We start from the raw sequence: 26,725 nt of genomic DNA on the forward strand, positions 1-26,725 counted from the left end.
TTCTCTCTCTACTTGCACAGCCTAGCCTCTTAATACTATTTTAGCAATACTTTATGCTGTTTCAGTTGCTGGCCTCGGGGCTGTTTGTGATACAGGTGTAATATTACTGAAGGACAAGCCAATGAGGGACGGTAAAGCAGATCAGAGATTCCGACAGAATGACTGAAAGACAAGCAATGTAGAGAGTACACAGTAAGGACTGTGGGGGAGAGAGTGCCACACGGACTGAGGGTCCGGGCAAAGAGTGCCGTAAGGACTGAGGGGGGAGAATAGAGCACAGTAAGGAGTGAGGGGGGTTGGGGGCGAGACTGAGGGGGCAGAGAGAATGCCGTGTGGTCTGGGGGTGGTGAGAGAGGGAGGATCAACTGAGGGGGGAGCAGTGCTGTCCGGCTTAACAATACAATGGAAGGGGAAGTATTTGGAGAGAGCACTTAGCATCTGCAGTGAGTGCCTCCATTGCTCCCCAGACAAGTGCTCAGTGGCCCCTGAAATGTGTATAAATATAAGTTAGCAATAGATCAAATACCATTGGCAGATATCTCTACAGCCACGGCCCAGTGGACTTCATGCACCGTCCCTGCACCACCACCTCCCACCCCCACCGCCAATCACTTTGAGATGGGGGCAAATTTGTGTGTTTGGATTTGGCCAAAACTGACAGCAAGTAATTTACCCCCAACTTTTCAGTTTCTAAACTGCTATTCCTCTGCATCCCCTGAAAGCTTTACCTAACCAAACATCAATAATCTCAGTCTTCCAGGCTCTAATTGACTCCCGGAACCCACAGCGTCTTGGGGGCATTCCACATTCCCACCATCCTCTGTGTGTGGGGTGGAAAAGTGCTTTTTAATTTTCCCCGCTGAGTGGCCTGGCTCTAAGTTTTCAAATTGTGGTCCCCCCCACCCCGGTTTCCACCAGAATCCTTTGATCACTTTGAGCATCTCGATTAGATCACCCATCGTCCTTCTAAACTTGAGGGTCCACAAGGCAAGTTTATTGGTTCATTCAAGTAAAAGCAACCCCTCCCCCCTCTCCCCCAAGTGTGAATTTTAAATCTTGCCCTCACTGCCTCCGATGCAGGTAACACGCTGTGGTTCCAGCTGCTCGTGGAGGGTCTCGATGCTGCTGGTTGGGATATCTGCATTAACTGGGTCTCTGTAAGCTGCCAAGGCTACAAAAGCTGGTCTCTCTAATTAGAGAGACAGGCAATTGGCTCTAAAAGCATAAGCCCCTTCGTCTGCGGAGGCTGATGAATTGCTTGTGACAGCCAGTGGCTTCAGAGTAAATCCGGGTCGAGTAAAGCCCAGCACAGACTTGCTGACACCAGACCCTTTGTACTGGGTCTGGGGGGGGGTGGGGAGTGGCTTACTCTCTACACACACAACAACACGGCTAGGGGATTCTTCTCTGTTTTTAAAATGTCCGGTGCTCACGTTAGTGACAGCATTCCTTTTCGAGGAATCTAGTTTGGAAATTCGACCATGGTCCTCCCTCAGGGGTCTCTCCACATGACCTGTGATCCTGAGGTCAAAGGATTGGGGGAGGGTGTGGGGGCCAAACAGTGTATTTTGGCTTTTGAAAATAAAAGTAGGTTGTAACTACCTCCTGGCAAGGTGCCTAATTAGGGTGGGAGAAGGCTGTTGTGGGCCTTAAACAATGGTTTCGACCAGTTGGGCTGAATGGCCTGTTTCTGTGCTCTTAAAAATCGATGTAACTAAGTGTATTAGAGTTTAATTTGTGGGTGAATGACAGCTGCTACGCAGTGTTGCTGGCTGGTGGATGGATGGTGGACAGTCAGCTTTGGAGATGGAGTTTGGTACGGAGGTTTACTGTGTGTGTGGGTGCATGTGTGTATGGAGTGGGGTGGCCATACTGGGAGGTGGGGAGTCCTTAAAAATTGCATATTAACAATTGTGGGCAAGGGGAAACCATCAGTCTAACTAGCCCATTCTTGTCCAATGGCAATTACAAGCTATGACGTGGAGATGCCGGCGTTGGACTGGGGTGGGCACAGTAAGAAGTCTCACAACACCAGGTTAAAAGTCCAACAGGTTTATTTGGAATCACGAGCTTTTGGAGCGCTGCTCCTTCATCAGGTGAGAGGTGCTACTCGCCTGATGAAGGAGCAGCGCTCTGAAAGCTCATGATTCCAAATAGACCTAATGGACTTTAACCTGGCGTTGTGAGACTTCTTACAATGACTAGCTAACGATTGGTGTGTCCATGGTGACACCAGTCTAGCCACATGCATTAATTTTAGTGGAAAGTACTGCATACAATGAAGGTAAATGCTTTTTGTATGTATCACGTACATCAGTTAAGAACTGCTGCTTTTTGTTTTGCCATTTTAGCTAAAACTAGCTAAAAGGTTAAAGTTCTGATGCATGCGCCATGCAAATCTGGACATGGAAGTCACATGTCCAAAGATCCTTTATTTACTCTTCAAATATTGCAGCAAGCCACATCTGGAGTCTCAATTAGCCAGATGTCTGCATTTGGCTCCATCCCCTTGAGCTAGAGGGTGAATGGGAACCAGCCAAGGATTCGGCTCCTGGCTGCTCTGCAGTTAGTTTTCCAGCTGGACAGTGAATGTGTGTGGATATTGGATGAGAATGGACTCGGGCTCAGAGATAGATGCCCCTGTTTTCACTGCAAGATCTCCCAGAAGCAAAGGTCACTGAGTGAAATCACCAAAGGGCAATAGGTGCCTGGTAATCATCCTGGCATGTTTGAGAGTGGAGGAGGATGTAGAGTTGGGGGCGTGGAGCAACAATCAATCTACAGATCCAATGTGAAATGGTCCTGACTCTTGGAATTTAGCCATTGGGATGCAGAAAGGCACCAAAATAACCGTATCCTCAGAGGGTCGTCCGTGTCTTTGGAATTCGCTCCTTCAAAAGGTAGAGGCAGAGTCCCTGAATATTGATTTATTATTGTCACGTGTATTGGGATACAGTGAAAAGTGTTGTTTCTTGTGCTATACAGACAAAGCATACTGTTCATAGAGTACATAGCGGAGAAGGAAATGAAAGGGTGCAGGATGTAGTGTTACAGTCATAGCGAGGGTATAGAGAAAGATCGATTTAATATAAGGTAGGTCCATTCAAAAGTCTGATGGCAGCAGGGAAGAGGCTGTTCTTGAATCGGTTGGTACGTGTTGTATCTTTTTCCTGACGGAAGAAGGTGGAAGAGAGAATGTCCGGGGTGAGTGGGTTCCTTGATTATGCTGGCTGCTTTTCCATGGCAGTGGGAAGTGTAGACAGAGTCAAGATTCTTGATAAGTAAGGTGGTGAAAGGTTATTGGGGGTAGGCAGGAATATGAAGTTGAGGTTACAATCAGATTAGCCCATAATCCTATCAATCCTATCGAATGGCGGGGCAGAGTGGCCACTCCTGCTCCTGATTAGTATCGTGTAATAGGGGCCTGACTGATTTGCCGCGGTCCTCCAGAGAAACTCCAACCTGGCTTGGCCTACAGGTGACTCCAGTCCCCACACAATGGTTGTTGTGAAAAGTGCTCCCTGCGGTCGCCTAGCAGCCACTCAGTCATTAAGGAACGATCTTAAGTGCAACCCTGTCCATGCTTTGAGGTGTCGATGTTCGGTTGCTGCATCGTGGATCTCAGACTCCTAAGAAGAGTGACCAGTTTTCACATTAAAAGATCATTTTTCTCTTTTTTTTCAAAAGAACCCAACGTAACTTCTTAACAAAAGAATCTCTGTTAATTGACCAGTTTGTGGACACCCAATGTTTGAAGTCTGGCCTCTTTGACCCCTGACCTCCTAACGACTCAACCCTCGCCCCTGAATACGCAGATTACAGCTCCAACCAGCATCGCCACATCTGTCGCTGTAATTTAGGAATGAGGCACGTAGCCATGGTAACCTGACCGGAGCTGTCTGTCATTACAATATATTAACAGCAGGCAAGCAGGCCAGGCTTTCTTGTACAGGCTGGACTTTGCAATTATCAGGTTAATACGGCAGGACAGACTCTCAAACCTACAAGTAGAAAGAGACGGAGACACAGATTGCTAAAAAGCCAAGTATTTTTCTGTAACAATAGAAGATGTTAAAGAAAATGCTTTCTAATTGAAAGAAAAAGGGCTTCTGATGGAACGTTGACACAAAATTGTGGATCAAGAAAGTTCTCTCAGTAATCTCGCTCTGTCACTGGGTAAGAATGTAAGAGCAAACTTGCATTTAAATTAAATAGTGCCTCTCACCAAAGGCCAGATTTTTGTGAAGTTAGGAAGACTCTGCAGACCCAAGTGGTTTACAGCTAATAGGCTACTTTTGAATGCAATTCCTGGTGTTGGAGAGCCTTAACATGCAAAGCAAGATCCCACAAACAATAAATGACCAGTTCATCTATTGCTGCTTCTATTGGAGGAGGTTGCGATGTTGACTTGATCATTGGGGAAAACCTAACAGCTATCTGAACTGAGGTGTCCGTCTAGGTTATATGGGTAAGTCACTATCACTATTTGAACCCTCAAGGTTTCTGATACAGCATTGAGAATGCTCCACGTGGGCCAAGCTGGCACCATCTTGGGTGGTGACCAGTCTCCCATCAGGAAGGGTTCTATTTTCAGAAGTTAGATCAGATCAGCAGGGCCAGCTCATCCCAAGGCTGGGGAGGAACATTAGCCAGTGTGCCAGCTGCTACTACCTGCCTAGTGATTCTCACTGTGTCAGAGGGTTCAGGCCCTAGCTGTAATGTCTTCTCCTGTTGAAGATGCTGGTTGACGATGCTGCTAATAGTCCATACCAAGACTCTCAGATTGGGAATGGCCATTGACAGGACATTAGAGGGTAAATAGTGCCTTAAACCAGGTGCCTGCCTGGCAAGATTTCCCACTCCCATCTCCTCCCCTCCCTCTTTCCTTGCATCGCCTCCTCCTCTTGCCTCTTCTCCTGCTTCCTTTTGCCCCTCTTTCTCCTCCCCTCTCCTTTTGCCCTTTGACATGGTGACTGGACAAGCCTTAGAAAGGGGGTGATAATTGATATGTTGGGCAACCAATGGCAGGAGCCTGGGGGAGGGGAAGCTGAAGGGTAGGAGGTCATAAGATGACATCTCCTGAAATATGCAGAGTTGGCAACCCATCTGAAGACACCCAATGATTGAAGACAGGAGTTAGAAAGCACGGACACATCCCAGCTAGAATCCTCGATTCCACTCTAACTTTACAATGCATGATGAATCATAGAATCCTACAGTGCAGAAGGAGGCCATTCGGCCCATCGAGTCTGCACCAACCATAATCCCACCCAGACCTTATCTCCATCACCCCATGCATTTACCCTAGCTAGTCCCCTGACACTAAGGGGCAGTTTAACATGGCCAATCCACCTAACCCGCACATCTTTGGACTGTGGGAGGAAACTGGAGCACCCGGAGGAAACCCACGCAGACATGGGGAGAACAGTCACCTAAGCTAGGAATCGAACCTGGGTCCCTGGTGCTGGGAGGCAGCAGTGCTAACCACTGTGCCACCATGCCGCTTAGAGATTTCAATGGGAGATTGCTCAGAGCAATCTCCCATTGAAAAGGTTGTTTATTATTTTCATTTGCACGTTGGGTTCTGACCATTAGATGTTTGCAGCCAGAAGCTGGATTTTAAACGAGTGAATGTATCTCGCGTGTGGGAGATAGTGCTGCACCCAGAGCCACGGGCAGCAAAACGCAGTTTTTCAGTAAGAAGTTTGGTCAGACATGCCACAGCTCAATCAAACTCGCCTGTCATTTGGCTCAGCACTGATTGATTTGATTTATTATTGTCACATGTATTAATATACAGTGAAAAGTATTGTATCCGGCGCGCTATACAGACAAAAACATACCGTTCATAGAGAAGGAAAGGAGAGAGTGCAGAATGTAGTGTTACAGTCATAGCTAGGGGGTAGAGAAAGATCAACTTAATGCAAGGTTAAGTCCATTCAAAAGTCTGATGGCAGCAGGGAAGAAGCTGTCCTTGAGTCAGTTGGTACGTGACCTCAGACTCTTGTATCTTTTTCCCGAAGGAAGAAGGTGGAAGAGAGAATTTCCGGGGATGTCAATGGATGGGAGGCTGATTGATGGTTCACTGATCTGACTACCTCATCAAAGGCAGCTTGTGGATGACGGACACTCTGTCGATCCAAGCCAGAGGCTGATTGCCCTGATGTGATAGCACTAGAGAGGGTACAGAGGAGGTTCACCAGGTTGTCGCCTGGGATGAAGCATTGGAGCTGCAAGGAGAGACTGGATAGGCTTGGATTGTTTTCTCTAGAGCAGAGAAGGCTGAGGGGGGACATGATTGAGGTGTGTAAGATTATGAGGGGTATTCGCAGGGTGAATAGGATGCAGCTGTTCTCCTTGGTGATTCACGAGGGGAGCATAGTTTTAGGTTAAAGAGTAGGGGATTTGATAAAAACAATTTTCACTCAGAGGGTGGTGAGAATCTGGAATGCACTGTTTGGGAAGATAGTGGAGGCTGGAAACATTACTACCTTTAAAACGTATTTGGATGAGCACTTGAAACATCGTAACATTCAAGGGTATGGGACAAGTGCTGGAAAATGGAATTAGCCCACCTTTAGTGGTAGTTATCGTTGGGCCGAAGGGCCTTTTCTGCGTTGTACGACTCTTTGACTCCTGACTCTGGATATCTGTGAGAAGGATACCTGTGCATACAGGAGTGTCCCGAAAGTGATACTTAGTGGACAGCGGGTTACAGAATTCTGATTCCTAGAATGCGGTGCAGCATGAGAGGGTTTTTTTGGGCGTTCTGCCAACAGTAAGTGCAAAGCGGGGGACAGATTAGAAGGGGAGGTGATTTGGGAAAAGCTGAAAACCAGGATGTTTATTTTTGAGAAACCTGTTAGGGCACCGGGATCTTTAGTGGAAAACACGGACTGTCCTGGCAAAACTGGGATGCCTAGTCACCCAACCTTTCGCCATCTCTGTGTGCTGTGTGCCCTGCCTGTGCAGAGTTTGCACATTCTCCCCGTGTCTGCGTGGGTTTCCTCCGGGTGCTCCGGTTTCCTCCCACAGTCTGAAAGATGTATTGGTTAGGGGCATTGGCCATGCTAAATTCTCCCTCAGTGTACCTGAACAGGTGCTGGAGTGTGGCGACTAGGGAATTTTCACAGTACCTTCTTTACAGTGTTAATGTAAGCCTACTAAACTAAAAAAAAACTTGGTGTGTCGTGAGTAGATTGTTATACCAAAAAATAATCAGTCGGTCACTTTGTTTTGTCTCGTGTGGTGCAGCAGGATGTGGGGTGTAACTAAGCTGTGAGCTTAGTCCTGTCCCCCCCACATTACTGCAGAGCTGTGCTGCCTGGGACTCTTGTCAAGGCAGGTATTTGGATTTTCTGTCTGGTTATTGATTATGTATTTCCATAGTTTGAAATGTGACACTTACAGATTTGCCTCCTCGTGATCAGAAGCTGATGACAATTTACAGGTGCCACCTGGTACCTCAATCAAATGGCCTTTCCTGCCATACCTGTGCCAGGTCTTTGAGAGAGCGATTCCATTTAGTCCCAAACCCACTTTGCATGGAACCATAGAATGGCTACAGCAAAGCAGGAGGTAATTTGTCCCATTATGTCCATTCTGGCTGTCTGTAAGAGGAACCGGGGCTCGTCCCACTCCGCCAACCTTTTCTCTATAGTCCTACAATGTATTTCTCTTCTGCTGATTGTTCAATTCTCTTTTGACAGCCACTATCGAACTTGCCTCCTGCACACACAATCCTAACCACTCGCTGCGTAAAAAGTTCCTCCTCATGTCGACAATGCTTCTTATGCCAGGCACCTTAAATGGGTGGCCTCTGATTCTTGATCCTTTTCCTATAGAACAATTTCTCTATCTATTCTGCCCTGGTCTCCAATGAGTTTATCGGTGCAGGCTTGGAGGGCAGAAGGGCCTGTTCCTGTGCTGTACTTTCTTTGTTCTTTGAGTTTGAACGCCTCTATCTCTTAATCTTCTCTCCTCCAAGCCGAATTGCCCCAGCACTTCCAATCTATCCAAGTACCAGAAGTTCCTTATTTATGGAACCATTCTCATTAATCTTTTCTGCACCTTCTCTGATGCCACCTGCTCCTCCTCCCTAGTGTGATGCATGGAACTGAACACATTACTCTAGAACTCACTGAGGCTCCTTAGACGGCACCTTCCAAATGCGCAACTACTACCATCTAGAAGGACATGGGCAGCAGATACATGGGAACACCACCATCTGCAAGTTCCCCTCCAAGTCACTCAGCATCCTGACTTGGAACTATATCGCGCTGTACTTTCACTCTCGCTGGATCAAAATCCCGTGGGTGTACCTACACCACATGGACTACAACGGTTCAAGAAGGCAGCTCACCAACACCTCCTTGAGGGTAATTGAGGGATGGGCAATAAATGCTCACATTCCCAGGAATGTTTAGCACAGATTTCCTTGCTCTTGTATCTTCTGTCTCTATCTATAAATTTCAGGATCCCATTCCTTTTATTCACTATGCTCTCAACCTGTCCTGCCACATTCAATGATGTGTATTCATTTACACCCAGGTCCCTGTGCTGCTGCATCTTGTACTGTTTATTTTACATCGCTGTTCTTTGTTCTACCTACCAGAATGAATCGCTCCATATTTATATCAATTAAATTTAATCGACCATTTGTCTGCTCCTTCCTACCAGCCTGCCTATGTCCTCTTGGAATTTATCATTATCCTCCTCACAGTTCACACGTTTCCAAATTTTGTGTCATCTGTGAATTTAAAGTTTTTCCCTTTTTATACCCAGGCTTGGGTCGTTAGTATAGATCAGGAGAAGCTGAAAACTGACCCCTGGGGAGCCTCCTATAAACCTTCCTCCGGTTTGAAAAACATGTCCATTGCTACTCTCTGTTTCGTGTCACTCAGCCAAGTTTGCATCAATGTTGCTACTGTTTCTTTTATTCCACGGACTTTGCTGACAAGCCTTTTATGTGGCACTTTATCCAATACCTTTTGGAAGTCCGTGTCCATTACATTACCATCATCAACTCTCTGTTACTTTGTGAAAAAAAAAACCCCAAAAGAGTTAGCTAAACACAATTTGCCCAGTTAGCTCAATTTTTTTCTCAAGACAAGTTGGTGTCAACAAGTGGTTTGACCTAATTCTCTGCTCACCTGATGTTCTGCATGTGTGTACTCTTTACCCTGTCCCTCCCCCAAATCGGAGAGGTGAATTGTGGGTGGACACCAATTCTCTCCCCCCTGCTCCCAAACAAAATCGATGTGTGCTGTTCTCTGTCTCAACTAACTGCAAATAATGAAGAGCTGGTGTCAGTTAAGGTGACCTTGAAACAATGAGATTGTCATTAAAGCCCAGCTACCGAGCTGATATCTGATACAAATGGAAACCTGCTGTCCTCACCTAGTTCTGTATGTGACTCTGGTCCCACACCATTGTGGTTGACTCTTTGACTGCCCTCTGAAGTGGCTTAAATGGGCCAAGCAGATGCATCAAACCACTGATAAACAAACGCCCAAAACGCACACCCTAGGAGCAACAAAGGACGGACAATAAATGTCAGCCTTGTTAGTGACGGCCCACTTCCTGTGAATGAATTAAAAATAAAACCACCTTCTGAAGATCAGAAACAAAGGGAAAGTAAATGTGCCAAAAACAACCGGCACAAGTAAAACCTGGCAAATATACGTTGGTGTTTGCAGACTGTGCCTGGTGTACCTGCGGTTTGTGCAGTGTAACCGCCATTCAGAGAGGGGCAGTTTCAGGATGGTTTAAAGGTTTTCAGTGAGGTTCCCGGTGCCTGGGCTCTGGCACTTAGTGGATAATGAGATGTTAAAGTGACCCATTTAAATGAACAATTATCGGATTAGTGTTGGCAGAGGTGAGAATTAGAGGCAGTAATCCACTGCTGACATGTGCATTGTGCGGATGGGCCGACAGAACAGCCAGTGAGAGCAGTTCCACGGCACCCTCGCTGACTGCCAGAGACGTTCCTGCAACGTAGAGGAAGGGAGCAGGCCATTCAGCCCCTCGAGCCTGTACTGCCATTCCATTTTGCTCCCGTTGCTCTACATGTACGGGGTATGCAAATCTAGTCTTCCCAATGCATTCTTGTCATTTAACTCCATTAGCTCCAGTATCATCTGGTAAACCTGCCCTGCAGCCCCTCCAAGACCCGGCTATTCTTCCTGAGGTCCCGTATCTCCAAAACATCGTTGTCCTTTGGTACATGGGCTTTCAAAAACTCCCTGTGCTCTTGTGTCGCCATGATGGTGATAGTACCAATTCATAGAATCCCTACAGAGCAGAAGGAGGCCATTCAGCCCATCAAGACTGCACTGACCACAATCCCATCCAGGCCCTATTCCTGTAACCCCACGTATTTACCCTGATAATCCCCCTAACACTTGAGTCAATTTAGCATGGCCAATCAACCTAACTCGCACATCTTTGGAGTGTGGGAGGAAACCCAGGCACGGGGAGAACGTGCAAACTCCACACAGGCAGGAATCGAACCCGGGTCCCTGGCGCTGAGAGGCAGCAGTGCTAACCACTGTGCCACCACACTGCCTGTTTACCAGGAGTAAACGCCGTTATAGGAGCGCGAGGCCAGCGGCCTTGCATAACTCCGTATGATTCCTGTGTGGTGGCACGCATTTGGTGCAGGAAAAATAAAGCTGGTCATTGTTTAATGTGAGGGGAATGATTCGGACAATGGGGTCGAACCTGCAACACTTTGTATTATTCATGTGAACAGAGTTGTGGATGAATTATTAATGGCAGAGATTGAGCAGGTGTGAGAGCGCGATTCCAATTACAGCCCGACAGCAGAGACTGTCCGTCGCCTGTGTCTGAACATCGCCATCAACACTTTACACACAGCTTTCAAGATGCAGCCTTTCCTCCTCAAGGCAAACATTAGGAAACTCACATTAATCCCTCGCCGAGTATCTGCTGAGGGTTTGCGAACATGTTACCCCAGGAGATCTTCTCTATTCATTCATGGGATGTGAGTGTTGCCGCAAGGCCAGCATTTAAAGCCCATCTCTAATTCTCCTCGGGAATATATTGATGGATGCCTTGAGCCACGGCACACCCCCCCCCCCCCCCTACACACCATGCTATTTCTGTCGAGGTTAGTTATAATGGCCAGGCCATTTCGGAGGGCGGTTCAGCAGTGTGTGTTTGGAGACCATAGAATCCCTGCAGTGCAGAAGGAGGCCATTTGGCCCATCAAGTCTACACCAACTCTGCCAAAGAGCAACTTACCCAGTGCTAGCCACTGTGCGCCGCCCATAGTCACATGGAGGCCAGACCGGGGATGGATGGCACATTTCCCTCCCTTGGAAGATACTGGTGAACCAGAAAAGATTTCGCAATCCAGTAATTTCATAATCATTATTTCCGAGACCAGCATTTCATTCCAGATTTATTAATGAATTGAATTTAAACTTCCACAGCTGCCCTGATGGGATTTGAGTTTGTGTTTACAGGGTATTTGCCCAGCCCAATAGGTAGTTGAGTAGCATTTACCACCATGCTGCAGCTACCCTGGGTTTAAAGTCCGACTGGAGACCTGATAAAGGCTGGGTTGAAGTAGATGTGTGTGAGCAGTGGGTTCCCTGTAGGGGCTTGGAGTGGCCAAGATGGCAACTGACCGTCCCATTCCTGCTAATTCTCCCTTGGAGTCTTTTGCTCTTGGGGGGGCTTTCGGAAAGCACCGAGTACACTGCAAGACTGAGGGATCTGTTTCTGGCCTCCAAACACGCCACCAGGCCTTAGCTTTTAACCTATTGTCAGGATCACTTGCACTTGATGGAATGGTTGGTTTCCTCTGCTTGTTGTCCCTTGCTGGGTTTACAGTCCCACATGTGATGATTTAGCACCAGTATGTTGAGCAAATGGTCCAGGGCTGCACAGTGGTTAGCACTGCTGCCTCACAGTGCCTGGGACCCAGGTTCGCCAGGAACCCGGCTTGGGTCACTGTCTGTGCAGAATCTGCACATTCTCCCCGTGTCTGCGTGGGTTTCCTCCCACAGTCGAAAGACGTGCTGGTTAGGTGCATTGGCCATGCTAAATTCTCCCTCAGTGTACCCAAACAGGCACCAGAGTGTGGCGACTAGGGGATTTTCACAGTAACTTCATTGCAGTGTTAATGTAAGCCTACTTGTGACACTAATAAATAAACTTAAACTTTTCGTGTGTGAGCATACGCAGTCGCTGTTAACACACTATTCAGCTGTCGCGGCATCACCGTTAAACCCAAACCTTTCCTCGTCCAGTATCTGCAGTAAACAAGTGGGTTCCTTGTTGGAAAGGGATCAGTAACGAGAAATCAACAACAAATCAAGAAAGTGTTCTTATTCCCCAACACTGACCCTGCAGCACAAAATTCAAACCTTCCTCCCTTACTAATGTTTTATATTTTCGCTAACATCGGCTGAGCTGAGGGGGAAATGTTTAGATTTCTCTCTCTGTGCTGAACTCCTGAGTGAGGGCCTAGGGCACTGGGATCAGCCAGTACAGTCACTGAGAGCCCCCTGCTGCCCAGTGCAGGGTTTGCAGAATGACGCACACCTTCACACACGGCCTATTTCCCTCGGTTCCTGTAATATGCATCACACTCGTAGCTCTCCTTCCCCATGGCCAGCTATCAGTAAGGCTGCAGGGATTCGGCTGCTAACCACCCCTCTGGCCATCTCTGCCCCTGAACTCCTCCAAAACTGGTGTCTGGAGCCAATTGTCAGGGGCCTTGGTTAGTTGTGTCCAGTTGTTCACCAGCCATGGCGAGTTTTATTTGTATAATCACAGAATCCCTACAGTGCAGAAGGAGGCCATTCAACCCATCGAGTCTGCACTGACCACAATCCCACCCAGTCCCTATTCCCGTAACCCTACATATTTGCCCCACTAATCCCCCTGACACTAGGGTCAATTTGTCATGGCCAATCAACCTAATCCGTACATCTTTGGAGTGAGAGAGGAAACCGGAGCACCCGGAGGAAACCCACGCAGACACGGGGAGAATGTGCAAACTCCACACAGACAGTGACCCGAGCCAGAAATTCAACCCAGGTCCCTGGTTAGCACTGCTGCCTCACAGCTCATTGTGCCACCGTGCCGCCCCATTCCTTCCTTCCCTCATGTACTTCCTAGCTTCCTCTTAAATGAATTCATGCTAATCATTTCAATCACCCCATGTGGGAACAAGTTTCACATTCAAACCGCTCACTAGGCAAAGGCATTGCGACTGAATTTCCTAGTGGATTAATTAGTGATGATCTTCTATTTATTGCCCTAGTTGTTTTCTCTTCCTAGTGTGGGACCCCTAAGGCCGGTTGGAATTTCAGTACCTGCAGTGCGAACATAGGAGTAAGCCATTCAACCCCTCAGGCTGGTTCCTGCACTTCCAATTAGATCAGGGCTGATGTGTATATTATCTCCATCTATAATGCCTTTGTAATCACCTATCAGTCACTACTTTGAATTTTTAATTGACCAGTTATCTGAGGGAAGGGAATTGAAAATTTTACTTACACTTGAAGACCTGCTGCTTCACATCACCCCTTGGGGGATGGGTACAGTGCAAATGTCACCGGACGGAGACCCAGGCTAATGCTCTGGGGAATCCCACCGTGGCAGCAAAGGGAATTTAAATTTTACAAATAAAATCTGGAATCTAAAGATGTAATGGTGGCCATGAAACTATCATTGATGGCTGTAAAAGCCCACCTGGGGTTCGCTGATGGGGAAGGAAATCTGCCATCCTTACCTGATCTGGCTTACATGTGACCCCAGACCCACAGCAGTGTGGTTGACTCTTAACTGCCCTCTAAAATGGCAGAACGAGCCACTCTGTTCAAGGGCAATTAGGAATGGACAATAAATGCTGGCCCAGTCAGCGACGCCCACATCCCATGAAATAATTTTTAAAAAACCCTTGGAAGGCCGAACAAAATTTAAGGTTCTGACCCCTTGTCCCGGCCTCTCCAGCAGAGGAAATGGTTCCCTACAGAATACTTTAATGTAAAACACCTCTAGTAGATCATCCTTTCGTCTTGTATGCTTGAGGAAAAAGAAGACTGGGCCCCTGAACTCCCATTAACTCAGCTGGAACTGTGACTTCAACCTTGCTTGCACCTTCCTATCCCAGTATTTAAAACATCTGCTGACAGCTGGCGTCAACGTGGCCGCATGGACAAACTCATCAGCTGGACAAGGATTCTGAGAGTTGTGATGTGGGACCCTTGGTGCCATTTTAATGTGTTATTTTTGTAAACGGTAGTTTTCCAATTCCTGTTCCCTCTGGCCGGCAGGCGACCGAGGGGAGGGGGCACTGTTTCTAAAACCCTCCTTTGTCTCTGATTCTGTTTTTAGGGTTTGGGTTTGTGACATTTGAGAGTGAAGATATTGTGGAGAAGGTTTGCGAAATTCACTTCCACGAAATCAACAACAAAATGGTGAGTGTGTGGGGGGAGGGGAGGGGGGCGCGGGGAGGGGGGGGGAGGGGAGGGGGGCGCGGGGAGGGGAGGGGGGGGAGGGGAGGGGGGGGGAGGGGAGGGGGGCGCGGGGAGGGGAGGGGGGGGGCGGGGTGGGGGGGGGGCTGGGTCAGTGTGGGGGGGGGAGGGAGGGCTGGGTCAGTGTGGGGGGGGTGGCTGGGTCAGTGTGGGGGGGGGGAGGGAGGGCTGGGTCAGTGTGGGGGGGGTGGCTGGGTCAGTGTGGGGGGGGTGGCTGGGTCAGTGTGGGGGGGGTGGCTGGGTCAGTGTGGGGGGGGTGGCTGGGTCAGTGTGGGGGGGGTGGCTGGGTCAGTGTGGGGGGGGTGGCTGGGTCAGTGTGGGGGGGGTGGCTGGGTCAGTGTGGGGGGGGTGGCTGGGTCAGTGTGGGGGGGGTGGCTGGGTCAGTGTGGGGGGGGTGGCTGGGTCAGTGTGGGGGGGGGCTGGGTCAGTTTGGGGGGGGGGGAGGGCTGGGTCGGTGTGGGGGGGGGAGGGCTGGGTCAATGTGGGGGGGAAGGGCTGGGTCGGTGTGGGGGGGGGAGGGCTGGGTCAGTGTGGGGGGGGGGCTGGGTCAGTGTGGGGGGGGGTGGGTCGGTGTGGGGGGGGTCAATGTGGGGGGGAGGGCTGGGTCGGTGTTGGGGGGGGTGGGTCAGTGTGGGGGGGGGGAGATGGGGGGTGACTGGGTCTGAGGGGGGAATAGGGGCTGTCTAACTTATTCACCTCCATTTGTTGAATGGGTTCTGAGGTAAACCAGAGGATATTCTTGACATGAAATGTTGTATTTGAGAGAATCTTTTCCTTGGTTGCTGCCCATTAACCTACTCCGTGTTTCCCAACCTCACTGCAGCTGGCCTGAACACCCAATGGCTCTGTCACAGGAATTCCAGGAGCTATGGCCCAGACATTCTTCTTCGTCCAGTTTGAGCCTCAAGAAAAAGCACAACCTCTCCCTCGGGCCTTGCAAAACATAGTGGAGGGTTTTCAGTGTGTTTATGGGTCCAGTAATTTCTACTTATCTGTGTGGTTTCCCATTTCCATCTGGCCACTGTCCCAGGGCATGCTGCGGGAGTTGTGATTTTAGTCAAGTTCCCTGTTTAAATGTCTGAAGTAGAGGTGTTATCTCAGGGTTGGGTTACTTACCCCTCTGCCAGTGCTGACATTTGCTTTCTCCAGCGAGCTGTGTTTGGTCGCTATAGCGCCTGAGGATTTTGGCTACTGGATGTCATGGCCCCAGTGTTTGGGGGTTCCATTTTGCCCAGCTCAGATAGGGCAGCAACATGCCAGAGGCTGCGGTTAGACCATTAATCCCCCCGGGAAGCTCCCCTCAGCCCCGACCCTCACTCCCCCCTCTCTGACCCGACCCTCACTCCCCCCTCTCTGACCCGACCCTCACTCCCCCCTCTCTGACCCGACCCTCACTCCCCCCTCTCTGACCCGACCCTCACTCCCCCCTCTCTGACCCGACCCTCACTCCCCCCTCTCTGACCCGACCCTCACTCCCCCTCTCTGACCCGACCCTCACTCCCCCTCTCTGACCCTCATGCCCCCCCCCCCCGACCCTCAGGGCCCCCGCGCGCGAGCTCTCTCTCTCTCTCCCTCTCTCTCTGATGCTCACCCCTGGAGCCTGTGGCTTGGTTTGCTTCATTGTGTGTGTGTGACGGATGGTGCTGTTCAGTCACTGTCAGAGCTAACTGGTGTGTTTGATCTGCTTTAGGTGGAGTGCAAGAAGGCACAGCCCAAGGAAGTGATGTCACCAACAGGAACAGCCAGGGGGCGCTCTCGAGTGATGCCCTATGGGATGGACGCGTTCATGTTGGGGATCGGCATGCTGGGTAGGAGCGGCATTGTGGTCAATTCACTGCGTGTAATTGGGCCCTGAAATCTCTCCCCTTCCAGGCTCCTGCCCCACCTCCCCCCCCCCCCGGTGGTGAATCCGGTGCCCATTCACAGATTGACAAGTGCTGGATTGACACTCTCGCCTCGCCTGGGTGTTCCTTGTACGACCATAATGCCATCCAGGGGCCGGTCAGTCACCCTGGGGAGTTCTGCCGCATGTTTCGATGATTTAGGTTGTGAATTTTCTGATTTTCGTTGTTGTTTTTCTCACACAGGGTACCCAGGCTTCCAGGCTGCCTCGTATGCGAGTCGTGGCTACACAGGACTTGCCCCCGGTTATACCTACCAGTTTCCCGGTATGTAGGGCAGTCTGTGCCAAGAGTTCATTTACCCCCTTCCCCCGAGCCCTTGGTTAATTACTGAAACCTCGCCCTATTTTCAGTGGACTTTCCTTAATTGAGTGTAAAGTTTGTTTTAACACCTCTCTTTCTATTTTGTTTCCCTTCTTCTTTGTCCTCTTTCCAGGGCCCTTACTGCTGCCTCCGGCCACCACACTTCCATCTTCAGCTGGGAGAGCTGGACAGTCTGGGGTGCAAACATCACAGTGGCCCCCATCAATGCTGCTGCAGGACTGGCCAACAGGAGGTGAGCTGTCGAGCAGGACCGGGCCCGCAGTCTTTGATTCTATCCACTCTCCGTCTGCCCCCCTGACCCTGGCATATAGTGGGGACGTCACTGGACTAGTAATCCGGAGGCCTAGGCCCATAATCTGGGGACACTGATTCAAATCCCACCACGGCCGCTATTGGAATTTAAATTCCTGGAATAAAATCTGGAATGTAGAGCTAACCTCAGGAGCAGTGATCATAAACCATCATCGATTGTCAGAAAAACCCATCTGGTTCACTAATGTCCTTTAGGGAAGGAAATCGGCCAACGTTACCCGTTCTGGCCTACATGTGACTCCAGATCCACAGCAATGTGGTTGACTTTCAACTGCCCTCTGAAACCTCGCAAGTCACTCTGTTGCATCAAACTGCTGCAAAGTAACTCCCTCCCTAACGGCACTGTGGGTGTACCTACATCACCACCTTGAGAGCAGTGACGATGGGCATTAAATGCTGACCCAACCAGTGACACCCCATCCTGTAAATTAATTATTAAAAACTCTTTTGGCTCTTGAAGATATATTTTGGATATTATTTTCTAAATTTACAGGTGGGGCGAATGGGAATGAAGAGAGGGCAGGATAATGACCTGGTTTCAGAATATTTTGTACCAATAGCTTGGGCCCCCCATAGAAACCCTACAGTGCAAAAGGAGGCCATTCGGCCCTTCAGGTCTGCACTGATAATCCCACCCAGGCCCTATCCCCATAACCCCACATATTTACACTGCTAATTCCTCTAACCTACGCATCCCGGGACACTAAGGGGCAATTTAGTATGGCCAATGCATCTAACCTGCACATCTTTGGACTGTGGGAGGAAACCGGAGCACCCGGAGATTTAGTCTCAGTGGAGTTCTCCGTGAATAATGCCCCCAAACAAAGTGTGGTGTGCTGGAGGCAGTCACCGTGAGGGCAAGGGCACCCAAAACCAAAATATTTCCCACCAATATTAAAATGGCAGCACAATTAATTCAGAGTATTTTCCATTTCCTTGCCCCCTCCCATACCTGACAATTCCCCATCTCTTGTTACCACTTTGTAATTGAAGCTGTACTGATTGGCTAAAAGGTGTTTGGAGAGAATCATGGCGAGACGGGCTGAATCTCAGATTATAACTCCTCCGGTTTCCCCAGAATTGCGCAAGTGTTGAAAACCTGACCAACTTTGGCTGTAATGTGAATGGGTGTCCACTTGGTGGCAGTGTTATACACAAATCTGTGCTGGTGCGGTTTCCAAGTTTCCACACGTCTATTTGTAAATGAGTATTTTTTAAAAACCCAGCTGAATGGCTTTCTGTTTTCTGAATTCCCCGAGGTGTGCGTTGCACTCCCACCCTGTAATGTTCAGCGTCCCAGCAAGGCTTCTGAGATCTGAGAGCTCTAAAAGTGACAATCGATGAACTAGGCCCTCATTATCAGGGCCTGATGAAGCAGCAGTGCTCTGAAAGCTCGTGATTCCAAATAAACCTGTAAGCTGGTGTTGTGAGACTTCTTACTGTGCCCACCCCAGTCTAACACCGGCATCTCCACATCCTCATTACCAGGGGTAATGACTTGTGCCAGAGAGTCCTCATCTCTGTCCCAACCTCAGACTGGTGTCCGCAGTGGGACTCAGCATTGCGCTTGGTTGCAGAGGCACTTGCCCATAGGGGGTCTCTGCATGGAGGTCTTGCAGGCAGACTGTAGAGTTTAATGTTCTGACATTGTCCCGTCCGCCCCCTTTTCTGGTAAATGTTCTGATTATCACAGTGTTAACTGTGCAGCCCTATTCTTGCCAGGGGGTATCGGCGCAACATTTAACTGCATGAGAGCCACGACGGAGCCTGGACCTGGGTTCAGCCGGTATCCAGCGCAGTTGGGAAGCAGGGATTCTGGCCCAGCTTTCTGTCCCTAACCCAGGCACATCAGAGCCAATTCTCTCTCTATAATCTCACTTACCTATACGCGTTAAGACCAACCAACTCAGCACAGACCGGGGTGCACACATGTGGTGTCTCGGGTCAGAATGGCTCCGACCCACCCCCTGGTGTGAGCTGCCAGAAAGCACACGGGGACACTGTTGATGTGTGAATGTTGTTGCTGTCAGTGAAGGCAGATTGCCTGTGTGCGGGCCCAATCTGCGGTCACAGTAAATCTCCGAATGTAACTGGAGCAGGGAGGTGCTGAGCGGAGGGTCACGGGGCTGTGTCCCCTCTGACTGTGTTCATGGATGTTGCTCAGTGTCGGGATCGGGTTCTGTGGAGCAGCTGGAGGAGGGCAGCTCTCTGCTGAGCTGGCTTAGTGGAGTGCAGTGTCTGTGATACATGACTCCTGCTCCAGGACAGAGATGGTTTATTGATGATGGGTGTCAGGAGGTGCTGATCTCTCTCCCTCTCCCTCTGTCTCTCCCAGCAATCCCCCTCACCGCATATGGACCAATGGCGGCAGCGGCGGCAGCAGCAGTGGTTCGAGGAACAGGTAAGGAAACAGGTTAGAGACGGACACTTAGCAGAGTCTCACTGGCACTGTACTGCATCCTTAATCACCCCCAAGACCCCCAACCCGGTAATCTCCCGCTCTCATCCCCCCTCCACACCCTGAGCCCGGGAATCTCCCTCCCCCACCCTGAACCCGGGAATCTCCCCCCCCCCCCCCCCCCCCCCTTCAACCCAGGAATCTCCTTTCTCTCCCCCCCCCCCCCCAAACCCGGGAATCTCCCCCCTCTCAAATGATCCGCATTCTACACTTGCTCCACAATCTCTCCCAACCCCCACACATTCAGTGACTGGTCTGGGTGGGGCAGAGGCCAGTCAGTGACTGGTCAGTAGGCTGGGGATGGGGGCTCACTCAGTGATTAGTCAGTGGTCTGGGTGGGGTCAGTCAGTGACTAGTCAGTGGTCTGGGTGGGGTCAGTCAGTGATCTGGGTGGGGGGCCAGTCAGTGACTGGTCAGTGGTCTGGGTGGGGGGCCATTCAGTGACTGGTCAGTGGTCTGGGTGGGGGGCCAGTCAGTGACTGGTCAGTGGTCTGGGTGGGGTCAGTCAGTGACTGGTCAGTGGTCTGGGTGGGGGGCCAGTCAGTGACTGGTCAGTGGTCTGGGTGGGGGGCCAGTCAGTGACTGGAGTGGGGGTGGGTGGGGCAGAGGTCAGTCAGTGACTGGTCAGTGGTCTGGGTGGGGGGGCCAGTCAGTGACTGGTCAGTGGTCTGGGTGGGGGGCCAGTCAGTGACTGGAGTGGGGGTGGGTGGGGCAGAGGTCAGTCAGTGACTGGTCAGTGGTCTGGGTGGGGGGAGCCAGTCAGTGACTGGTCTGGGGGTGGGTGGGGCAGAGGTCAGTCAGTGACTGGTCAGTGGTCTGGGTGGGGGGAGCCAGTCAGTGACTGGTCTGGGGGTGGGTGGGGCAGAGGTCAGTCAGTGGTCTGGGTGGGGGGAGCCAGTCAGTGACTGGTCTGGGGGTGGGTGGTGGTTCAGTAACGGGTCAGTGTGTATGGCCTGTGTTGATGCGCACACTGATGTACTCTTTGTTTTTGGCAGGTTCGACTCCAACCCGCACTGGAGGCTTCCTGGGCACCACCAGCCCAGGCCCCATGGCAGACCTGTATGGGGCGGCGAATCAGGACTCCGGGGTGAGCAGTTACATCAGTGCGGCCAGCCCTGCTCCGAGCACTGGATTCGGCCACAGTCTGGGGGTAAGTGTCAGCCTGATCTCACTGGGACAGCAAGAGGCAAACCACCACTGCCACCACCAGGACTCCCGAGTCATCAGGCCACCAGGAATCCATTAATATCCCCCCACCCCAAGACCACTGACCAGTTGCTGACTGACCCCTCACTCCAAACCACCAGCAGCAATGCCCACACCCTGAGAACTACATCAATAAAAACATCCCTCTTTAAACCTGCTTCATAGCATTTGGACCTTGATTTTAAAAAGCTGCCTGTTGCGGGATAGATGATGGAGGAACCCTTTGGGAAAGATAAAGATTGAAGAGTACCATTTAACAGCTGCTTCTCATCTCGTGACATTTCACAGCCAGTGAAGTGCAGTCACTGTTGGAGTTTAAGAAACATTGGTTTTCATGGGCCCCTTCTTCATCCAGTAAGTTTTTAATCCGCACACTCACAGCCCTCATCCCAACAGCCCATTCTCAGCTATTGGCAGCTGCCAGCAATCATTTTGCCTCAACAACTGCTCGAGGGCTCTGAGACGGGATGAGTCAGTGTCCCGAGGCAGTAAAGTGACCCCAGTTACGGCCCAGGTCTTGCGACCTTTTAAAGTTTATTTATTAGTCACAAGTAAGGCGTACATTAACACTGCAATGAAGTTACTGTGAAATTCCCCCAGTCGCCACAGTCCTGCACCTGTCTGGGTCAATGCATCTAACCAGCACATCTTTCAGAGTGTGGGAGAAAACCGGAGCACCCGGAGGAAACCCACGCAGACACGGGGAGAACGTGCAAACTCCACACAGACAGCGACCCAAGGCGGGAATTGAACCCGGGTCCCTGGTGCTGTGAGGCAGCAGTGCCGCCCACTGTGCTACCGTGCCGCCAACTTGTTTGGGTCTCTGCTCACTCTGCCCCTTCTCTCTCTTTGTTTCAGGGGCCTTTGATTGCGACAGCTTTCACAAATGGTTACCACTAAAGCAGAGGCACGAAAATCTGAAAAAGGAAGTAAGTTGTTAAGTGAAGGTGCTGCCGAGATGTTGCTTGCTTGTCTTGTGTGAATAATTAATGTTTCATTATCATTTTAACTCTCTGCAATATCCAAAGGCCACAAGTGAGTGGTGGGAGGAGACAGGCTTTTATCCGTCGGGACTCTGCTGATGTGAGTTGGAGCTCGCCAGTTGTCTTCAAGACTCGGAGGCTATGAAGGAACAGACACAAAGCTGGGCAGTGGTGTAAACAGTGTAGTTAGCAGCTGAAAATTACAGTGCGAAATCCAAATGGACTAAACTGTGGGCAAATGGATTTCCCTGTCGACAAAGGTTTGAAAAAAGGTGACTAGAAACAGTAGGGGTGAGAAACTGCGCTCGGTCGCGTCTCCGAGTCCTGACCGGGATCCGGCTGCACCCACAGCACAGGCGCACACTTCTGTTGTGACAGCTACTAACCCCCAACTTGGCAAATGGGGTTTGCACGCATGAACCAGGGAATCCCCCCACTCTCAAATTATCCGCATTCTACACTTGCACGTTAAATGTGTGCATTTAACGTCTGCAGGGAATATACAGGGTGGACATCATGCCGTGTCTACTGACATGATTCCGACACTGCCGGTTTGGAAAGCTGTGCTCCAACCAACTCCCCCTCTCAACCTCCCACAAAAACATACTGAGCAGCGGAAAGGACCCCCCCACTCCCCCCACATGCACGCACACAGTGAACATTATTAAAAGGGATAGTCTGCTACTTGCAGGTTTGTTGCTGGTTGATTTCTTCTGGCTATAATAGTTTCATATGTCAACAGGGAGTGAGCGGTGTGGCAGGTGCCAAAGGAGATTTTGCAGAGCAGAACAAGCTCCTGGAGGAGGGAGAAGGGCACTCACTAGGACGCCATGTCCACACAGGGATAAATTGCCTTAGCTGAACCTTTGTGAGGAACAGTGTGTGAGATATCTGTGCTTAGTAGGGATACCCTCACTCAAATCCTCCTGCAACCTCCAATCAAGGCAAGGACAGCATTGTCAGTGACTGTGAAGGTGACCATGAAAGTGGTCTTTTATTTGTCTGGCTCCTTCCTGGCTAATGCTGGAGGTATTGGCAACATCTGACAGTTTGCCATCAGTTGCTTCAGGGGGTTCACTGAGACTCTTCTCTCTTGCCAGAAGGAAGCTGGTGAAGCCAGGACAAGAGTTTGTGAGGTTTGCAGGTATCCCCAATGGCAGTCCGTGATGCCTGCTGTATTTTAGCCAACACAGCAAAGGGAAGAGTAGCTACTTAACCAAGGGCCTATCCAACTGGTGACTGCGGTTCTTAACTCTGTATGCATGCTGCGCGCACACGTTATGAGAGCAATGCTGCCACACAGTGGAACAGAGAAAGCTGTATCCTGGTCCATCAAGATCCTCAGTCTAAATCTGCTGCAGCTGAGCTTGTGTGTGTGGCCCTGCCCTCCAGTGTGCTGCTATGTGGTATTGTTACCCTTGCCAAGTGAGATATCAGTAACCTGAGCCCCAATTCCCTATTCGACAAAAGCCCCATAAGTCTTGCCTTCTCTCTGTCACTAACCATCACAGCATCATCTCGGCCCCAATAAGAAATAAAAGGCAACACAAAATAAGCATTTCAAACCCAACTTATAAATTAAATCATGGGTATTTCCGGTGTGGTGGAGACTGATTCAATGGGACCTTTCGAAAGACAATTGCATAAGATCGTGAAAAGCAAATAAATTCCAAAAAAAGACTGTGGGGAAAGAATGGGCGAGGTGAGTTGCTCTTTTTCAGAAAGTTGGCACAGAGATGATGGGCCGAATGGCCACCCCCTGTGCTGTAACCACTATGATTATACAAACGTAAACTTAGCATCACACCTGGAGTGCTGTGCGCTGTGCTATCACATCTTAGGAAGGGTGTATTTGTCTTGGAGAGGGGGCAGCAGTGATTTACCAGAATGATGCCTGGACTCCAAACGTTTAAATTATCAGGAGAGATTAGTGTAGGGTTGTATTTGCCAGAGTTTAGAGAGTTAATGGGTGATTTGATCCAAGTTTCGAGGTGTTAAGCGGAACTGGTGAAGTAGAAACAGCAATCTCCACCAATAGGAGACACAGCCTAAAGATTAGAACCAGATATTCCAAGAGCGAATTTAGGAAACACTGTGTAAAAAATAGTAGGACTTTGAAACACTTTTCTGCAAAAAAAAAACAATGGATGCTGCTGGGTTAATTGTTAGTTTTCAATCTGACATTGATAGATTTTTGGTAACAAAAGGTAGTAAAGGATATGGGGCAAAGATATGGAGCTCAGTCACAAATCAGCCATGATCTTGTTGAATGGCGGATCATGCTGAAGGAATTCTCAGTGGCCTCTCCTGTTCCTGTGCTGGGACCGGCGAGTATGTAATGTCGGTGAGGGCTTGTCTCACCGCAATGCACCCCATGGCAGTCATTCTCTAGATTCACTCAAACGTAGAACAGCGACTGGGTCAGTGCGTGGACAGTGCTCAGCATTAATTGGAGCAGACTCCAGAGAAGGAACCCACGCCGTAGGGAATGATGGGAGAAGGAAAACCATCTCCTGTATATTTCGGATCGAGTCCTTCAGAAACTAAACAGATTGAACTCCTGGGGCTGCTCATTCCTTAAAAACAGTGGAGGAGACCAGAGTGTGTTCCAGTATGTCTTGGCTGCCGCTCATCTCTCTGCCGAGAGGCTGTGTTAAACTGTGTGCACCAGGTTGAGGAGGAGGTGGTGTGGGGGCGGGGTGGGGGGGGGGGGGGGGGGGTGTGTAACAGGTACTACCCTTTCCTGTGACCACTCGTTATGGACCAGTGACACCTTGTTGTGGCCCAGTGTAGCTGCGTCTCAGTCTGATCAATGCCTCTGCGCAGCCTCCAGGCAATCTTCCTGTTTTTGTAAATGTTATTCTCTTCTTATTCCTGGAGTTCTGGGAGGGAGCCACATTTTTCCAGCTCTCAATCTCGGCATGGATATTTACCATTTTGATTTCCCTCCCTGGTACCCTTGTTGATGGAGGTAACTTGCATTAATATCGTGCCTTTTGTGACATCCCAAAATGCTTTCTAGACAGCAAAGTATTGTTTGGCATGTAGTGGGATTTGAACGTATGACATTCTGACTTTAAAGGTGAGAATGCTATCACTGAGCCAAGGCTGACAGCGGTTCACCTTTTGGCATCTAGGGTCCCAGGGACACTTTTCCCAGTTTCCCCCACTGATCAGGCCACCCACACTCCTGGTTGGGTAACTGAGTGTGCTACAGACCCGCGTCGCGTTGAGATTCCTTTTCCTGCTCACTTACAAAGTGAATCGATGTTTAAAAGCTCAATGATGTCACTTAGAGAGAGAGAGAGAGCTGAGATACTCAGGTCCTGCAGTAGTTTGAGTTCATCTCTCTGTAGCAAACAAAGGAGCTTTTGCAACCATGCTCTCCGAAGGCAAGTACACCCCCAGGCAGTTGCTGAATCACCGCTGTGAAATCAAATGGTCAGGAAAACACGGGCTTTGCAGTTTGTTACTTTGGAAGTGAATTGGCATATTTTATACAGTAATAGCAAAATACCGCGGATGCTGGAAATCTGAAATAAGAACAGAAATTGCTGCATAAACTCTCAGCAGGTCAGGCAGCATCTGTGGAGGGCGCGTTGGACGTTTCGAGACCGCATGATGACTCGGAGCCCTGAAGAAGAGCCGTACAAACTCGATATTAATTCCCGTATGGCATATTTTACAGTTGTGTCTGTATCCAATAATGGCAACCATCTTTGTTTCTTTTCCCTCCAGGGCCCCAGCCTATCAGCAAGAGGAGGGGGACACATGGGTTTTGGTGGAGCTCAGGCGATGTTTTAATAATTTTACTGCACACACTGACTTACTACCATAAACTCAACTCCGACCACCCCACCCCATCATGACGAAAACATCTCACTCCTTCACTAACATTTAAAGTTTACGCTTTTGTTTTTTCCTGATTATTTTTTTTTGTTTAATTTATTTTATTTTATTTTTTAGCTTAACGATCGATCAGTTTTAAGCCGTGTCTTTTTTTTTGTTGTTGCCTATTTGAAAGTGTTTAGATGTATTCTTTTTAAAATGGGAGTTTTGTGATTGTATTAGAAAAATTTTGCTAAGGACATGTTTCTTCATTTTTTTTGACCATTTTATTTTTGCCAGATCTTGTTTTTAAATGAGTAAGAGCTAAAGAGGGTAAATGTAAAACACTCCTGAAGAAAACGGAATCTTGTCTAAAAAAAAACAATTTATTTTGATATTCTTTGTAAATGTCATCTATTAACACTGAATTCCAGTTATCATGGAACAAAATAAAACAACATCTGCAGGACAAAAATGTATATTTTGGTAAAAAAAACACTATGAATCATAAAAGTATTTTTTTCTGAAATTGGATAAAACATTTCTGTAAAATATGTAAATAGAACAAGCTGGATTTGTATTTGCCTTCTGCACAAAAGGTTCTTTTTTGAGTACGGTAGTATTTTTTGAGAAAAAAAAAGGAGGCCCAAAGCCCCTACACAGCCTGAGACTTAGCAATACTGTAGGTGACCTTTGACTTCCCAGGAGATTCTGTAGTTGATGTCGTAAGGGGCTAATTTACTGTAGAATTTGTGTCTTTTTTTTCTTTGACTTCTGATTTAAATGAAGGACATTGCTAAGAAATGAATGGTACCTCAAGAGGTCATAAAGCTGCTAAACAAAACAAAATAATAATAAAATCCACACACTACATATCTATAAAGGTTGTGTAGGCCAGGCCTGGTCTCCATTTTTGACCCTAGTTTGAGAAGGAATGGTTGTTGCTATAGCCACCACTGTTTTACCTCAGCTGGTCACTTCCACAAAGCTGTCAACTCTCCTGGTTTTTTTTTTTAACCTGTAGTACTCGTACATGCTTAGTCTGTTTTTGTTTATTTTAAACTCTTGTAAACAGCCTGCACTTCCAATTAGTCGCAAATGTGCATCATAACTGACCTTGCTCGCCACGCTCAGCGTAATGTGGAAACCGATGCCTTCTCGGCTGTCAACATGAGAAGGAAGAGGAGTTTCAGAGCATGA

At 49.1% G+C, this 26,725-nt stretch overlaps 1 protein-coding gene across 1 annotated transcript in view; it reads left to right on the forward strand.

The window, feature by feature from the left end:
* Nucleotides 1-26,361, forward strand: part of LOC144488167 (RNA-binding protein Musashi homolog 1-like) — a 55,638-nt gene extending 29,277 nt beyond the window's left edge. The window contains exons 3-10 of the mRNA XM_078206192.1: nucleotides 14,374-14,456; nucleotides 16,204-16,321; nucleotides 16,601-16,681; nucleotides 16,851-16,970; nucleotides 19,386-19,451; nucleotides 20,504-20,658; nucleotides 21,573-21,643; nucleotides 25,436-26,361. Of these exons, the coding sequence (XP_078062318.1) occupies nucleotides 14,374-14,456; nucleotides 16,204-16,321; nucleotides 16,601-16,681; nucleotides 16,851-16,970; nucleotides 19,386-19,451; nucleotides 20,504-20,658; nucleotides 21,573-21,614 (665 nt within the window). The 3' untranslated portion in view covers nucleotides 21,615-21,643; nucleotides 25,436-26,361. The remainder of the gene's footprint in view (nucleotides 1-14,373; nucleotides 14,457-16,203; nucleotides 16,322-16,600; nucleotides 16,682-16,850; nucleotides 16,971-19,385; nucleotides 19,452-20,503; nucleotides 20,659-21,572; nucleotides 21,644-25,435) is intronic.
* Nucleotides 26,362-26,725: the final 364 nt, after the last annotated feature.

This window comes from Mustelus asterias, unplaced genomic scaffold, assembly GCF_964213995.1.
Source record: "Mustelus asterias unplaced genomic scaffold, sMusAst1.hap1.1 HAP1_SCAFFOLD_1349, whole genome shotgun sequence".
Classification (NCBI taxonomy): domain Eukaryota; kingdom Metazoa; phylum Chordata; class Chondrichthyes; order Carcharhiniformes; family Triakidae; genus Mustelus; species Mustelus asterias.